The 17602-nt window shown below is 46.8% G+C and overlaps 1 protein-coding gene across 1 annotated transcript; it reads right to left on the reverse strand.

Moving 5' to 3' along the window:
• Positions 1-822: 822 nt before the first annotated feature.
• On the reverse strand, positions 823-16892 carry LOC132571578 (zinc finger protein 420-like). The gene is made up of 8 exons (XM_060238377.1): positions 16799-16892; positions 12474-12974; positions 12102-12216; positions 10414-10490; positions 9714-9840; positions 5457-5579; positions 2698-2993; positions 823-2541 (listed from the first exon to the last, which is right to left on the reverse strand). Exons 2-8 carry the CDS (start codon positions 12894-12896, stop codon positions 823-825), a joined length of 2880 nt encoding a protein of 959 aa, XP_060094360.1. The 5' UTR covers positions 12897-12974; positions 16799-16892.
• Positions 16893-17602: the final 710 nt, after the last annotated feature.

Genomic DNA, 17602 nt, shown 5'->3' on the forward strand with positions numbered 1-17602 from the left:
AGAGAGAGATGAGCTGATTTTCTGACCTGGAAATCCCACTCCCCATCTTTGTTTTCTTCACTGTGGGTTTGTTTAGGGATTTTCAACACGGCTAATGTACTTTGTATAGTTTGAGCACTTTTAACATTTCTTTCTGATCAGGGTAAGGTTTCTTCTGTAGATTTGAGCCTTTTACAGGAGTTGACATGTTTTCGATACTTTTTATGATTTGCGGATGTCATTTAGCCTCCTTATGTGGGTTCCTCAACGCAGTAGAAGCGTACTGCTCTGACTGAATCTCTTTCAATGCTTCAAACGTTAAAATTGTGTATTCCCTGTGTGGGTTTTCAGTTGCCGTCAAAGAGTGCTTCTGCAACAAAATCTCTTTCCACAGTCTGAGAATTCAAAAGGTTTCTCTCCCCTATGTGAATTCATATATACTTTTGAAAACTGTAACACTGACTGAATCTCTTTTCACAATCTCAGCACTGCAGCGTTTTCTCCCCATGTGTGGTTTCTCTGATGCAGTTGAAAAGTGCCACTCTAAGTGAATCCTTTCCCACACTCTGAGCACACAAAAGTTTTTTCCCATTTGGATTCAATGATGCATTAGTCTGTCCTCGCTTCTTCTGTGGTCTGTTCCATCACCTGTACCCCCTTAATCTCAGCAGACCATTCAGGGTGACAGGTGCCACTGTGGCAATGGATAATCAATAATGGGATCACTGTGAAGATACATTACAACTGCCACTGTGGTAACAGCTAATCACCAAGTTGAATGTGGGTACCAGTCTCATTTGTTGGGATGGTGTCCCTCTGTTATGAAAGCCTCCATTGGGCCATTCATGAGTCTGGATGTGGCAAGCCGGGCACAGACATAGTGCATTCAAAAGTTTTCTCCCCTGTGTGGGTTATATGATGCTTTTGAAGACTGCCCCTTGTACTGAATCTCTTTCCACACTCTGAACATTCAAAAGGTTTCTCCCCTGTGTGGGTTCTACGATGCTTCTGAAGACTGCCGCTCCTACTGAATCGCTTTCCACATTCTGAGCATTTAAAAGGTTTCTCCCCTGTGTGGATTCTCTTATGCATTTGAAGACTGCCACTGAAACTGAATCTCTTTCCACACTCTGAGCATTCAAAAGGTTTCTCCCCTGTGTGGGTTCTCTGATGATCTTGAAGATGGGCACTCCGACTGAATCTCTTTCCACACTCTGAGCATTCAAAGGGTTTCTCCCCTGTGTGGGTTTTATGATGATTTTGAAGGCTGACACTATGGCTGAATCTCTTTCCACACTCTGAACATTCAAAAGGTTTCTCCCCTGTGTGGGTTCTATGATGCTTCTGAAGACTGCCGCTCCTACTGAATCGCTTTCCACATTCTGAGCATTTAAAAGGTTTCTCCCCTGTGTGGATTCTCTTATGCATTTGAAGACTGCCACTGAAACTGAATCTCTTTCCACACTCTGAGCATTCAAAAGGTTTCTCCCCTGTGTGGGTTCTCTGATGATCTTGAAGATGGGCACTCCGACTGAATCTCTTTCCACACTCTGAGCATTCAAAGGGTTTCTCCCCTGTGTGGGTTTTATGATGATTTTGAAGGCTGACACTATGGCTGAATCTCTTTCCGCACTCTGAGCATTCAAAAGGTTTCTCCCCTGTGTGCATTCTCTGATGACGGTGAAGATAGGTACTCATACTGAATCTCTTTCCACACTCTGAGCATTCAAAAGGTTTCTCCCCTGTGTGGGTTCTCTGATGCTTTTGAAGATCGCAACTTTGACTGAATCTCTTTCCACACTCTGAGCATTCAAAAGGTTTCTCCCCTGTGTGGGTTTGGCAATGCTGTATAAGACTGCCACTCCTAGTGAATCTCTTTCCACACTCTGAACATTCAAAAGGTTTCTCCCCTGTGTGGGTTCTCTGATGATGTAGAAGATTGCGTCTCTCACTGAAACTATTTCCACACTCTGAGCATTCAAAAGGTTTCTCTCCTGTGTGGGTTCTATGATGCTTTTGATGATCGCCACTGCAAATGAATCTCTTTCCACACTCTAAACATTCAAAAGGTTTCTCTCCTGTGTGTGTTCTCTGATGACACTGAAGAGTGCCACTCTGTCTGAATCTCTTTCCACACTCGAAGCATTCAAAAGGTTTCTCCCCTGTGTGGGTTCTCAGATGCTGTTGAAGACTATCACTGCAACTGTATTTCTTTCGACATTCTGAGCATTCAAAAGGTTTCTCCCCTGTGTGGATTCTTTGATGCCGTTGAAGATATTTCCTTTCACTGAATCTCTTTCCACACTCTGAACATTCAAAAGGTTTCTTCGCTGTGTGGGTCCTTTGATGTCGTTGAAGATTGCCACTCCGACTAAATCTCTTTCCACACTCTGGGCATTCAAAAGGTTTCTCCCCTTTGTGGGTCCTTTGATGCCTTTGATGATTGCCACTCTGACTAAATCTCTTTCCACACTCTGAGCATTCAAAAGGTTTCTCCCCTGTGTGAGTTCTCTGATGATCTTGAAGATGGCCACTTGTACTAAACCTCTTTCCACACTCTGAGCATTCAAAAGGTTTCTTCCCAGTGTGAGTTCTCTGATGACATTGAAGATTGCCACTTGTACTGAATCTCTTTCCACGCTCTGGGCAGTTAAAAGTTCTCTCTCCAGTATGGGTTTTTTGCTGTAGCTGAAGAATTCTACTATGATTGAATTTATTTCTCATCTCTGAGTATTCAGGTTTCTCCTCTCTGTGTATTATTTGGTGTACAAGGAGCTGTGATCGCTTTCTGAAATACTTTCCACACTGAATGGATTTCCTTGCCTTCATTATCCTTTGCTTTGAAAAATCTACATTCTGCTTTCTTCCGTCATGCTTCTCAACCATACCACCGCCTTTCTTTCTCTTAGGTCTGCCTCGATTCCTGACATTTTCATTCAAGTCTTCATTTTTAACTCTATCTGGCGTTTGCTGATGAAGTTCCTCCCCCTCCTCATTCCTCTGCTCATTGTCTGCTGGAATAGAGAGAAACTGTTAGCACTTGCGAAAGCTGGTAAGATCTAACTACATCTGTTTAACAAGAAGAAAGCTCTAGCAGCCCTTTGGCCTCACCTCATTTGGCTGATCTTAACTACACATCCAACTTTCCCCAGGAATATCAAGTATTTAAGGATACCTCCCCCACCCATGAGGAGCTGCACCTTGCTGGAGGCTGAGTACAGTTGGGCTCTGGGAAGAGAGCAGGAAAGGTGTGCTGCTGCAAGGGTGAGTGTTTGGCTTTCTAAACAGCCTTTTATAATGTTTTATTCTTTAAGTGTGTTTGTGTCCTTAATAATGTTTATATCTCTGCTACCTAATCTTAAATAGGTCCAGAACTGGTACTTGCGGTGCCTGAGCCCCTAGGCTGAACTTCGATCCTCCCCCCCACAACTCCCCCCAGCTACAAATACAAGTTGATGGGGTGTGAACTGGCAGAGACTGACCAAGAGAGAGATCTTGGGGTCGTGGTAGAGAACTCACTGAAAATGTCAAGACAGTGTGCGACTGCAATAAAAAAGGCCAACGCCATGCTGGGAATTATTAGGAAGGGAATTGAAAACAAACCAACCAGTATCATAATGCCCCTGTATAAATCGATGGTGCGGTCTCATTTGGAATACTGCGTACAATTTTGGTCACCGCACCTCAAAAAGGATTTTATGGCATTGGAAAAAGTTCAGAAAAGGGCAACTAGAATGATTAAAGGGTGTCAGACCCAGAGCCAAAGAAAAGACAAGTAGAGTTCAAGATCTTTATTTCAGCTTCCTGGGCATACAAACGCGTTGTCGGAACTCACAAGCCCGCCAGTTCTCCCAACTTATAAACCTTTGCCCTGACCATTATAATTCAAGCCAAAGCCCGCCAAGCTAAAGCAGGGGTTTTGCGCAGGGTTTCTATTAAGCCCTCATCACTACAGGTGTTATCAGTTCTCAGGTGCATCTCCTCCTGTTCGCGGCCTTGGTTACGTTGCAACTAGCCAGCTCCCAGACATATCATCCTCCCTTCAGATAAGCAACAAGCAGCAACTACATCAAAGCAGCATAGCTAGCACAAGCACAATAGCACAAGTATTATATAGCTGGATACATATGGCAGGAGGAACAAAATGGAGTGACTCCTGACAAAGGGTTGAAACACTTTCCCTATGTAGAACGGTTAACACTTGGGGCTCTTTAGCTTGGAGAAATGTCGACTACGAGGTGACATGATAGAGGTTTACAAGATTATAGAGAAGGTAGAGAAAGACAATACAATACAAGAACTCACAATACAAGAACTCACAATACAAGAACAAGGTAGAGAAAGACAATACAATACAAGAACTCACAATACAAGAACTTTCTCACAATACAAGAACTCGTGGACATTCAATGAAATTGCTGAGCAGTCGGGTTAGAACCAATAAAAAGTACTTCACCCAAATTAACAAGTGATTAACATGCGGAATTCACTGCCACAGGCGGCTAGAAGCATAGACAACTTCAAGAGGGTATTGGATAAGCATATGGAGCAGAGGTCCATCAGAGACTATTAGCCACAGAGTATTGTAGGAAGGGATGCTCTGTATTCTGGGTGCTTGTGGGGGGCACAATGGGAGAGCTTCTAGCGCCTCAGTGGTGGACCTCCTGATGGCACTTGGGGATTTTTTTTGGCCACAGTGTGACACAGAGTGTTGGACTGGATGGGCCATTGGCCAGATCCAACATGGCTTCTCTTATGTTCTTATGTGACACAGAGTGTTGGACTGGATGAGCCATTGGCCTGATCCAACATGACTTCTCTTATGTTCTTATGTGACACAGAGTGTTGGACTGGATTAGCCATTGGTCTGATCCAACATGACTTCTCTTATGTTCTTATGTGACACAGAGTGTTGGACTGGATGAGCCATTGGCCTGATCTAACATGACTTCTCTTATGTTCTTATGTGACACAGAGTGTTGGACTGGATGGGCCATTGGCCTGATCCAACATGGCTTCTCTTATGTGACTCAGAGTGTTGGACTGGATGGGCCACTGGCCAGATCCAACATGGCTTCTCTTATGTTCTTATGTGACTCAGAGTGTTGGACTGCAGGGGCCACTGGCCTGATCCAACATGGCTTCTCTTATGTTCTTATGTAACTCAGAGTGTTGGACTGGATGGGCCATTGGCCTGATCCAACAGGGCTTCTCTTATGTTCTTATCTGACACAGAGTGCTGGACTGGATGGGCCACTGGCCTGATCCAACATGGCTTCTCTTATGTTCTTATGTTCTCAGTTGAACTCTTGCCTAGAAGGACCTTTAGAGTCTCCAGATTTCAGGCTCCCAGAAGGCCTCTCTCCCTCCTTACCCACCAGCCTGTATGACTGTACCAAACCAAATGTTGCTCAGAAGGAAATCTCCTATGGTTATTCCTGGCCTGTTCTCTTGACATAACAGTGAAGAATACTCACTCTCAGCCAGCTCATTCAGGAAGGAAATATGCTCTTGGGATCCTCTGGAAGAACTCTCCAGCCTTTCTTCGAATGCAAAGCCGTTCTCTGTCTCCACCGTAGCCTCGCTTACACTTCTGGATTCTTTTGCAGAGAGAGGGAGCCATAGAGGGAAAAAGTAATCATTCTTACATGGGGAAAGAAACAAACGGAAGACTAAAAATTCCTCAGGAAAGATGGCACCATGGCCAAGATGAAAACCCAGAATCTGAACCAGCATAAGGGGAATGGATCAATGAGGCAAAGAACCATAGAACCCCCAAGGGTTACAGGGATTACTTAAGTGGCCTGGAGCGAATCGTGGGCATTCATAATTTGAGTCTGCCTGCAGCTAACTTCTTCATCTTTTTCAAGGCCGTATCCCAGAATGTGGTCATTGGTTAATCGTGAGAATCTGTATCCATTCCTGTAAAAAGGAGGGTGAGGGGATGAGGATGCTGCTGAGTGTCTGGAAAATTCCATCAAGGAGGATCCTCGATTGGGTCGTGACGACCACCTGACTCTAGAGAGGTAGAAACAATAATACAGGTACAGACAAGAGGGAAGCCGGGCTAACTTCTTGCTCATGCCATGCTAATAGTCCTTGATATTTTCTTGCTGCATCATAATGAATTGTTCTCTCCAGAGCAGTGAGTTAGGGGGACCCAGTATTAAATGGCCCAGGGGTGGCCAACGGTAGCTCTCCAGATTTTTTTTTTTGCCTACAACTCCTATCAGCCCCAGCCATTGGCCATGCTGGCTGGGGCTGATGGGAGTTGTAGGCAAAAAACATCTGGAGAGCTACCGTTGGCCACCCCTGTGATAGAGTAACTTAGGCTCCAGCTGGAATGCTTCTGCTGCAACAAGAGGTGCCATCTAAGTATTTCGTATCTTAGATAGAACACTTGCCTCTTCTGATGTTACTACTGCTGGGCTGCAGAAACTCTTTTGTTTCATGTCTTATTTTTAAACGTTTAATAAATCTTTATACATATCTTAAAAGGGAACAAAGCAGTAGACAAGTGCACCTTTAAGACCAAGTTAGTTGGTCTTCAAGGGGCGCTTGTCTGCTGCTTTGTTCTATTGCTTCAGACCAACACGGCTGCCTATTGGGATCTATTTTTAAAAGGGGTCTGCTTTACTTGTGTGCGCTCTCCTCTGGGTACCCACTGAACGGTGGCTCAGTGGTAGAGCATCTGCTTGGGAAGCAGAAGGTCCCAGGTTCAATCCCCGGCATCTCCAAAAAAGGGCCCAGGCAAACAGGCGTGAAAAACCTCAGCTTGAGACCCTGGAGAGCCATGCATGGGGCTGTGGCTCAGGGGTAGAGCATCTGCTTGGGAAGCAGAAGGTCCCAGGTTCAATCCCCGGCATCTCCAAAAAAGGGCCCAGGCAAACAGGCGTGAAAATCCTCAGCTTGAGACCCTGGAGAGCCATGCATGGGGCTGTGGCTCAGGGGTAGAGCATCTGCTTGGGAAGCAGAAGGTCCCAGGTTCAATCCCCGGCATCTCCAAAAAAGGACCCAGGCAAACAGGCGTGAAAAACCTCAGCTTGAGACCCTGGAGAGCCATGCATGGGGCTGTGGCTCAGGGGTAGAGCATCTGCTTGGGAAGCAGAAGGTCCCAGGTTCAATCCCCGGCATCTCCAAAAAAGGGCCCAGGCAAACAGGCGTGAAAAACCTCAGCTTGAGACCCTGGAGAACTGCTGCCAGTCTGAGAAGACCATACTGACTTTGATGGACAGAGGGTCTGATTCAGTATAAGGCAGCTTCATATGTTCATATGAACTGGGTGTTGCTCAAGTACAAAGAGCAGTGACTTAGGGGGACCCAGTATTAAATGGCCCTGGCATGAATTCTCTTTTCCATGTTTCTGTTGCCATATTTCAGTGTGTCTGGGCGGAGTTATATCCAATGCTTTGCCTGCTTGCTGAATAACTTAATAAGCAATTATTCTGCCCCACTGGAGAGGCCTGCATCTAGTTCTTGTACGCTATGCTCAACTGGGGGTTGGGGTGAGATGTGTTCACCTTGCTTCGTGTGGGCCTTTGCTGCAGGATTTTGGCAGGCTCGTCATAGTTCGTGAGGCAGTATAAAGATCTGGCCTCACCTGCAATGAGTCAGATCAGGCACAGAAAGTCATACTCCTGTAAGGACAATCCAAGGCAGAGGTGATGTTTGGAAGAAGGGAGGAGGTTGTGTTGGAAGGTTCGGCAACAGAGACATGACAATCTGGCCCCTTCCAGAGTCTTTCTGAGGGCTTCTCATCCCCACCAGGACACCTTCTCTGGCATGGGGGATGGTCACATCACTGGCCTCAGTTGCCCTGGTGTTTTATGCTTTTAAATATATATATATATTTAAAAGCATAAAACACCAGGGCAACTGAGGCCAGTGATTTAATAGTGTTTGTGTTTGTCTGTGTCCTTTATAAAGTTTACATCTCTGCCAGTTCGGTGCAGAGGTTAAGTGCGTGGACTCTTATTTGGGAGAACTGGGTTTGATTCCCCCACTCCTCCACTTGCAGCTGCTGGAATGGCCTTGGGTCAGCCATAGTTCTCACAGGAATTGTCCTTGAAAGGGCAGCTGCTGTGAGAGTCCTCTCAGCCCCACCTACCTCACAGGGTGCCTGTTGTGGGGGAGGAAGATAAAGGAGATTGTGACTGCTCTGAGACTCTGAGTGGATGGTGGGATATAATTCCAATATCTTCTTCTTTTTCTTCTATGTAAACTTAAATAGGTACACCCATGGTCTGGCCCGACAAAGTCTCCTTTTTGTCAGATCTGGCCCTCATTATTCTATGAACATGTGACCCTTGGAGGTTTTTAAACAGAGGCTAGGTGGTCTCTGACAGCAATGAAGATCCTGTGAATTTAGGGGGGAGGTGTTTGTGAGCTTCCTGCATTGTGCAGGGCATTGGACTAGATGACCTTTGAGGTCCCTTTTAATTCTATGATTCTATGTGAAGTTTCTTTATAGTGAATCAGACCCTTAGTCAGTATCATCGGCTCTCCAGAGTCTCAGGCAGAGGATCCTTTTCTCTGGAGATGCTGGGGCCTTCTGCATAAAAAAACAATAGAGGATATACAGTAAGATATGGTACAAAAGGAGAAATCCCTGTGTCGCACAAAAACTGCTCTTTTACATTCAAGTAAACATCATGTTTTATCCGTGTTCATTAAAGGTACAGAAATCATTAAGTAATCACAAAATTCACTTGTAAAGAAAGCCACTATGTAAGTGGTAACAAAGCATTCATGCTATAGTCCTTAATGTTTGGACATAAGGTACAAAGTTTCCAAAAACAATCTTGCAAGGTAGTCCTCACAGTGCGTCAATTCACCGGAGAGAAAAAGCCTCAGACGTATCGGAGACCGGTTTCGGCTTCACGCCTTTATCAATCACTCGTCTTTTAGCACTTTTACTGCTCGACGGCTCCTCCTAGAACAATATTTTTAAGTCAACGGGGACACCAGTACAATTATTTACACCGGAGAATCCTTCGGTGAGAATTCTCCAATGTAAATAATTCTCCAACGGGTCTCCGATACGTCTGAGGCTTTTTCTCTCCGGTGACTTGACGCGCTGTGAGGACTACCTTGCAAGATTGCTTTTGGAAACTTTGTACTTTACGTCCAAACATTGATTAAGGACTATAGCATCAATGCTTTGTTACCACGCCAGTTTGGTGTAGTGGTTAAGTGTGCGGACTCTTATCTGGGAGAACCGGGTTTGATTCCCCACTCCTCCACTTGCACCTGCTAGCATGGCCTTGGGTCAGCCATAGCTCTGGCAGAGGTTGTCCTTGAAAGGGCAGCTGCTGTGAGAGTCCTCTCCAGCCCCACCCACCTCACAGGGTGTTTGTTGTGGGGGAGGAAGGTAAAGGAGAGCCGCTCTGAGACTCTTCGGAGTGGAGGGTGGGATATAAATCCAATATCTTCTTCTTCTACTTATATAGTGGCTTTCTTTACAAGTGAATTTTGTGATTACGTACTTAACGATTTCTGTACCTTTAATGAACACTGATAAAATATGATGTTTACTTGAATATAAAAGAACAGTTTTTGTGCTACAGAGGGATTTCTCCTTTTGGGGCCTTCTGCACGCCAAGCAGGTGTTCCATCAGAGAGCCACAGCCCCACCCCCAAGTAGGCCTCAGAATGGTATATTGCTATTCCATATTTTGATTCAGTCATTCCAATGGCAGCAAGTTGCACCTTTGGCACCCATGAAAGATCCTTACCCAGAAAGGCCACGTTCCCGTAGTTCTCCAGCATGACGTCCTTGTACAGAGCTCTTTGTCCCGGATCCAGCAGGGCCCACTCTGCCTCCGTGAAATAGATGGACACCTCCTCCAGGGAAAAGGGACCCTGAAAGAAAAGGAAGATTCCCACCTCTGCAGAGATGACGCCAGGCAGGGATTGCACATTGGAAGGGAGTAGCCTAGGGAGGCACAAGATGGCCCCTTCCTGGTGGAACCAGCTGCCGGAAGAGGTAAGGGCCCTGCAGGACCTTGTTCAATTCCGCAGGGCCTGTAAGACAGCCCTCTTCCGGCTGGCTTACAACTAACCAGCACTGAAACTTGAAACTGAGTGTAGCTGCAAGACCGCCGTACGTCTTGAATGTTTTAAGTACATAACTATGTGAATGTTTAGATTTTAATTATGTAAATTATCGAATGTCTAATTTTTATGTCTAATTTTATATTTTTATGTCAGATTTTATATGCTGCAAGCCGCCCTGAACCACCTGGTGGGAAGGGCGGGATATAAATCTCAAATAAATAAATAAATAAATAAATAAAATAAATAAATGTGAGATTTGGGATGGGTAAAGGAAGTGGCATCCAGAGCCTCTCTTGCCAGGACACCTTCTGGAAACTGCAGGAACGAAAGAAAGGAGGTGGGACCCAGGTTGTCCTCTGCACATCTCATCTCTCCTACCTGGACTGTAGACGCAGCAGCCGTTTCCACCCCTCTGAAAAGACGACGGCTCAACAGCATCTCTCCACGGCCTGTTCCTGAGACAAAGGAGGGAGGGAGGAAGGATGTTTGCTTGCTTCTTCCTGCTTCACCCACCCCCTTTCCCAGGGGTGTGAAAACTTTGCCCTGTGAACATTCCGCACATTTTAATCACTTTTTACTATATTCTGGGGGAGGCAGAAGAGAAGCAGCCGGCACCTTTGACGCAACAGGAATTATAACTTCTGATAGACTTGTCCTTGCTTTCCAGAGCGGGAAAAGGGGTCATGGAAACGATGTTGCCTGAGCCGTCACCGCGGACCAGATGTGATTTGAGCACATCTGGAGAGTCAAGAGTAATATGAATAAGTTTTCAGAGTGTCTCTTGCAGTGCATAACCAGGTTTTCAGCCAGACTCAACATCTACATGACGTCACATCTGCCTCATGAGAGAGGTTTACAAGATTATGCATGGGATGGAGAAAGTAGAGGAAGAAGTACTTTTCTCCCTTTCTCACAATACAAGAACTCGTGGGCATTCAATGAAATTGCTGAGCAGTCAGGTTAAAACCGATAAAAGGAAGTCCTTCTTCACCCAAAGGGTGATTAATAAGTGGAATTCACTGCCACAGGAGGTGGTGGCGGCTACAAGCATAGCCAGCTTCAAGAGGGGATAGGATAAAAATATGGAGCAGAGGTCCATCAGTGGCTATTAGCCACAGTGTGTGTGTGTGTGTGTGTGTGTGTGTATATATATATATATATATATATATATATATATATATATATATACACATGTGACACAGAGTGTTGGACTGGATGGGCCATAGGCCTGATCCAACAGGGCTTCTCTTATGTTCTTATGTGACACAGAGTGTTGGACTGGATGGGCCATTGGCCAGATCCAACATGGCTTCTCTTATGTTCTTATGTGACACAGAGTGTTGGACTGGATGGGCCATTGCCCTGATCCAACATGGCTTCTCTTATGTTCTTATGTGACTCAGAGTGTTGGACTGGATGAGCCATTGGCCTGATCCAACATGGCTTCTCTTATGTTCTTATGTGACACAGAGTGTTGGACTGGATGGGCCATTGGCCTGATCCAACATGGCTTCTCTTACGTTCTTATGTGACTCAGAGTGTTGGACTGGATGGGCCATTGGCCTGATCCAACATGGCTTCTCTTAAACCCCTCCCCAAAGTTCCTGGGGGTGCCAGTCCACAGCCCGCCATCCCTGCTCCAGCACCCTGCAGCCCACAACAGCTGAAGAGATGCCCCTTTAAGTACAGACACAGAAGCTGAATTTTCCCAATATTCTTGGTCTCAAAACTGGTTTTCAGAGCTCTGCTGCCACAGAAGCTGGAGGTTTCTTTTATTCACTAGTCTGAATGGATCTGCCCAGGTTTGTCTACTCCCCCCCCATCCCACCCCCACCCAGGCAACATAATTTTTTTATGGAAGGAAAATAACATGATTTTTAAAAAATTAATTGCCCTCCAGGAATTTGTGTATTCTCCTTTTAAAGACATGACGGTAGTGGACACTGAGTGTTGTGAATTAATTGTGCTGTGTGTAGAAATATAGATTTTTTTTTCCTGACCCAAACTCTCTGCCCATCACATTTATGGGGTACCCCGAATTGCATCTAGATGCTATGAGTCCTTACCAAAGGAGAGGACATCTTGGGCACAATCTTCAGCATGCACCCTCTGCCCCTGCTCCCAGAAGGCTCCTTTCGCCTCAGGGACTGTAGCTACCATCTTCACAGATGGTTCCCGCATCTGAAACAACAGCAGGGGAGAGAGGTAAGAGACAGAATGGATCCTGCCCCACTCCCGGACTCTGCACCCTTCCATCAGCAGACCTGGTGAGTCAGCTCGAGGGATGAGAAATTCCCTAGCAGAAGAGGCTGCTGAAGGAGGCTGATAAATCTCCCACTTGGATGATTAACACTTGGGCAATTATATGGCAAGTTAACTTTCGGATAAAGCCAGATATCATCGCTTGAATTAGACATACCTGGAGAGAATCCCCTCACCTGTTCCGCCTGCCTCTTCTCCTCTGCCTGACTCAGGAGGAAACCTTCGGCCAGGGCCACCGCCTGGGAACTGGTTTCCGGCCCACATCCTCTGACCCAGCCCTGCATTTCCTGGGGCAGGAGAGTCAGGAACTGCTCCAGGATCACCAGGTCCAGAATCTGCTTCTTGGTGTGCCTCTCCGGCTTCAGCCACTGGCTGCAAAGTCCATGGAGCTGGCTGCAAACCTCTCGGGGCCCATCGGCCTCATGGTAGCGGAACTGCCGGAAGTGCTGGCAATGCACATCTGAGGTTATGGTGTCTTTAGACAGGACCTCTGGCACAGCTCTTTCCCAGAATTCAACACCACTTCCAGAATGGATGGGATGGGGGCTTTTCCTTACTCTTTTACCCGTTCCAGGTCCTTCTGGGTCCTGCTCTTCCATCTCCTTCCCCTTCTCTTGGGTCACCTCTGTGTGTGAAAACTTCCTCTTATTCACTTGGTTACGATCTGAGGCTTCTCTCTGAGGGGATGGAGAGAGACAGGCAGCAGTGTGTCAAAAAGAAAATAAAAAGGAATGGGCATACAGCATTGAACATCAGAAACCTTCATCGTGAGTTTGGCCCTGGTGCTGCTTCTGGTTTGTCAGGCAGGTTTAATATTGTTTTTCTGTTAGGGTTGCCAATCCGCAGGCGGGGAAAACAAAACAGCAAGGGAGAATCACGGGACGGTTCGAAACAAGGAAAAACTGTGGTGTAAATAACGAAAATAATATAATACGTAGACAACAATTCTTATTAAAAAAACCTTTAAAGATGGTGATTACCACCCACCATTATTAATGTACATTTCAACTGGGTGAAACAATCAAAGACATTCACAAAACGCATGCACCAAAGCACACCAGAATATCTCACAGGAAACAAATCCAACACTAAAGTGCTTAGTGGAAATAAGTGCTTGTAGACCAAAGTGCCATTTTCGAGTTCAGAAACTAAGGTTCATTTCATGAAAACTCCTCAGAGGGACGGTGGCTCAGTGGTAGAGCATCTGCTTGGGAAGCAGAAGGTCCCAGGTTCAATCCCCGGCATCTCCAAAAAAGGGTCCAGGCAAATAGGTGTGAAAAACCTCAGCTTGAGACCCTGGAGAGCCGCTGCCAGTCTGAGGAGACAATACTGACTTTGATGGACCAAGGGTCTGATTCAGTATAAGGCAGCTTCATATGTTCATAATATTGTTCATATGTCCCGACAGTTGTGGAGTTTTCATGAAATGGACCTTATTTTCTGAACTCAACAGTGGTCTACAAGCACTTCTTTGCACTAAGCACTTTACTTGTTGGGTTTGTTTCCTATGAAATATTATGGTGTGCTTTGGTGCATGTGTTTTGTGAATGTCCTTGATGGTTTCCCTATGGAACACTTCCCCTATGAAGAAAGGTTAAAACGCTTGGGGCTCTTCAGCTTGGAGAAACATCGACTGCGGGGTGACATGAGAGAGGTTTACAAGATTATGCATGGGATGGAGAAAATAGAGAAAGAAGTCCTTTTCTTCCTTTCTCACAATACAAGAACTCGTGGGCATTCGATGAAATTGCTGAGCAGTCGGGTTAAAATGTATAAAAGGAACTACTTCTTCACCCAAAGGGTGATTAACATGTGGAACTCACTGCCCAGGAGGTGGTGGCGGCTACATGTGGAACTCACTGCCCAGGAGGTGGTGGCGGCTACATGTGGAACTCACTGCCCAGGAGGTGGTGGCATAGCCAGCTTCAAGAGGGGACTGGATAAAAATATGGAGCAGAGGTCCATTAGTGGCTATTAGCCACAGTGTATATATATTTTGGCCACTGTGTGACACAGAGTGTTGGACTGGATGGGCCATTGGCCTGATCCAACATGGCTTCTCTTATGTGACTCCGAGTGTTGGACTGGATGGGCCATTGGCCTGATCCAACATAGCTTCTCTTATGTTCTTATGTGACACAGAGTGTTGGACTGGATGGGCCATTGGCCTGATCCAACATGGCTTCTCTTATATTCTTATGCAACACAGAGTGTTGGACTGGATGGGCCATTGGCCTGATCCAACATGGCTTCTCTTACGTTCTCATGTGACACAGAGTGTTGGTCTGGATGGGCCATTGGCCTGATCCAACATGGCTTCTCTTATGTTCTTATGTGATACAGAGTGTTGGACTGGATAGGCCATTGGCCTGATCCAACATGGCTTCTCTTATGTTCTTATGTGACAGAGAGTGTTAGACTGGATGGGTCATTGGCCTGATCCAACATGGCTTCTCTGATGTTCTTATGTGACACAGAGTGTTGGACTGGAGGGGCCATTGGCCTGATCCAACATGACTTCTCTTATGTTCTTATGTGACTCAGAGTGTTGGACTGGATGGGCTGTTGTCCTGATCCAACATGGCTTCTCTTATGTTCTTACATGGAATATACCAGGGAATAATTATCAAATTCTCCTGATGTGGCAGACATGGAAAATATTATAGATCCCAGCGGGCTGCCGTGTTGGTCTGAAGCAATAGAAGAAAGCAGTAGACAAGTGGCATCTTTAAGACCAGCTAAGTTTTATTCAGAATGTAAGAGCATATGAAAGCTTACATTCTGAATAAAACTTAGTTGGTCTTGAAGGTGCACTTGTCTACTGCTTTGTTCTATGGAAAATATTATGCAATTGAAGGGTCAGTGTTGTAGAAGTCGGCCCACACAGAAGCTAAAAGTAGATGCTTCTACTTAAAAAAACATCCTTGGTTCACAGGGAGCCGGTTTGGTGTAGTTTGGTGTGCGGACTCTTATCCGGGAGAACCAGGTTTGATTCCCCACTCCTCCACTTGCAGCTGCTGGAATGGCCTTGGTCAGCCATAGCTCTAGCAGAGGTTGTCCTTGAAAGGGCAACTGTTGTGAGAGCCCTTTAACCCCACCCACCTCACAGGGTGTCTGTTGTGGGGGAGGAAGGTAAAGGAGATTGTGAGCCGCTCTGAGACTCTTCGGAGTGGAGGGCGGGATATAAATCCAATATCTTCATCTACCTCACAGGGTGTCTGTTGTGGGGGAGGAAGGTAAAGGAGATTGTGAGCCGCTCTGAGACTCTTCGGAGTGGAGGGCGGGATATAAATCCAATATCTTCATCTACCTCACAGGGTGCCTGTTGTGGGGGAGGAAGGGAAAGGAGATTGTAGGCCGCTCTGAGCCTCTGTCCTTGAAAGGGCACCTGCTGTGAGAGCCCTCTTCAGCCCCATCCACCTCACAGGGTGTCTGTTGTGGGAGAGGAAGGGAAAGGAGATTGTAGGCCGCTCTTAGCCTCTGTCCTTGAAAGGGCACCTGCTGTGAGAGCCCCCTTCAGCCCCATCCACCTCACAGGGTGTCTGTCGTGGGGGAGGAAGGGAAAGGAGATTGTGAGCCGCTCTGAGCCTCTGTCCTTGAAAGGGCAGCTGCTGTGAGAGCCCTCTCAGCCCCACCCACCTCACAGGGTGTCTGTTGTGGGGGCGGAAGGGAAAGGAGATTGTAGGCCGCTCTGAGCCTCTGTCCTTGAAAGGGCAGCTGCTGTGAGAGCCCTCTCAGCCCCACCCGCCTCACAGGGTGTCTGTTGTGGGGGAGGAAGGGAAAGGAGATTGTAGGCCGCTCTGAGCCTCTGTCCTTGAAAGGGCAGCTGCTGTGAGAGCCCTCTCAGTCCCACCCACCTCACAGGGTGTCTGTTGTGGGGGAGGAAGGGAAAGGAGATTGTGAGCTGCTCTTAGCCTCTGTCCTTGAAAGGGCAGTGTTTTATGTGGCAGCCCAGGTTGTTTGATGCCCGTTCCAGCCAGTTCCAGGGTGTTCCGGAGGCATTTTGGCCCAGAACGGGGTAACAAGGACGTGTGAGTTCCGCTTTTTCTATTCTAGAATATTGTTCTGGAGTGTCTCTGATGCATGCCAGTGTTTTGTGTGGCAGCCCAGGTTGTTTCATGCCCATTCTGGCCAGTTCCGGGGTGTTCTGGAGGCATTTGGCCCAGAACGGGGTAATAAGGACGTGTGAGTTCCGCTTTTTCAGTTCTAGAATATTGTTCTCGAGCGTCTGTGATGCAACCCAGTGTTTTCTTGTGGCAGTCTATGTTGTTTTATGCCCGTTCTGGGCTGTTGCCCTTGGAAAGGCTTGAAGCAGCAGCGCTGTTTGCTACAGAAGCTGAGCAAGGAGTGGACTCTGTGGACTTCTCTCCCTCCAGAAATTTCCCAACTGGGAGTTGGCCAATTTTAGGACAGCCCTGGTATGGCATGCATGGTCCCCGCCTCCCTCCCTCCCACAAGCTAAAAGCTTATCACACACACACCCCTTCTTCACATAGCTTACTTTTAAGTAAACTTTTCCAGGCTCCAGCTGCGCTGCTATTCTCCGCTGCAGCTTCTCTGCAGCCCTTCCTGTGCTCTTTCCAAATGCGGAAACAAACCCCTTCCTCTGCGCATGGCAAGGCAGAAAGCAAGAGCCCTTCCTCTTCTCCGACCTCCATCCTCCCCCCCCCCACCCTGCATTTCTTGCTGGGCCTCTCTAAGCCAAGGGCTTTGTGGCCTTAACCCTTTCAATGCTGCAGAGGGACGCAACCTGTGCCCAACTTGGAGGTTGGCAACCCTGTTCCAATCGAGGCACAAATCCCACGCAGCCCCCCCCCCAGTCCTCCCCCCCCACACACCCCGCCCCTTGCCTTTCCCAGCTCCCCCTCTCTCCGGGGTGACAGGTCTCCAACCCAGGCCCTGCAAAGAAGTGCAACCCCAGATCAAAGGTTTGCTCAATTTGTTAATTGTACTGCATACTGCTGTTTTGTTGCTTTCGCATGCTCTTGCTGCTCAGATCAAAGGTTTGCTCAATTTGTTAATTTTACTGTTCTGTCATTGTACCATTTTGCATTCTAAACCACGGCCAACCAGAGAATTTTACTTCACTGTCATTGGTTCTTAAATCTGTACCGTGTTGCATTCTGGGCCACCGCCTACCAGAGAATTTTACTTCACTGTCATTGGTTCTTAAATCTGTACCGTGTTGCATTCTGGGCCACCGCCTACCAGAGAATTTTACTTCACTGTCATTGGCTCGTAAATCTGTACCCTGTTGCATTCTGGGCCACCGCCTACCAGAGAATTTTACTTCACTGTCATTGGC

The sequence above is a fragment of the Heteronotia binoei genome, chromosome 5, assembly GCF_032191835.1.
Source record: "Heteronotia binoei isolate CCM8104 ecotype False Entrance Well chromosome 5, APGP_CSIRO_Hbin_v1, whole genome shotgun sequence".
Classification (NCBI taxonomy): domain Eukaryota; kingdom Metazoa; phylum Chordata; class Lepidosauria; order Squamata; family Gekkonidae; genus Heteronotia; species Heteronotia binoei.

Excerpts from the sequence above, each read along its gene's own strand:
- LOC132571578 (XM_060238377.1), bottom strand. The coding sequence starts at position 12,896 with ATGGAAGAGCAGGACCCAGAAGGACCTGGAACGGGTAAAAGAGTAAGG. Across the intron at positions 10,491-12,101 it reads CCAAGATGTCCTCTCCTTTG|GAACAGGCCGTGGAGAGATG; the intron begins GTAAGGACTCAT and ends CCTTTGTCTCAG. Across the intron at positions 5,580-9,713 it reads CGGGAACGTGGCCTTTCTGG|AATCCAGAAGTGTAAGCGAG; the intron begins GTAAGGATCTTT and ends TCTCTGCAAAAG.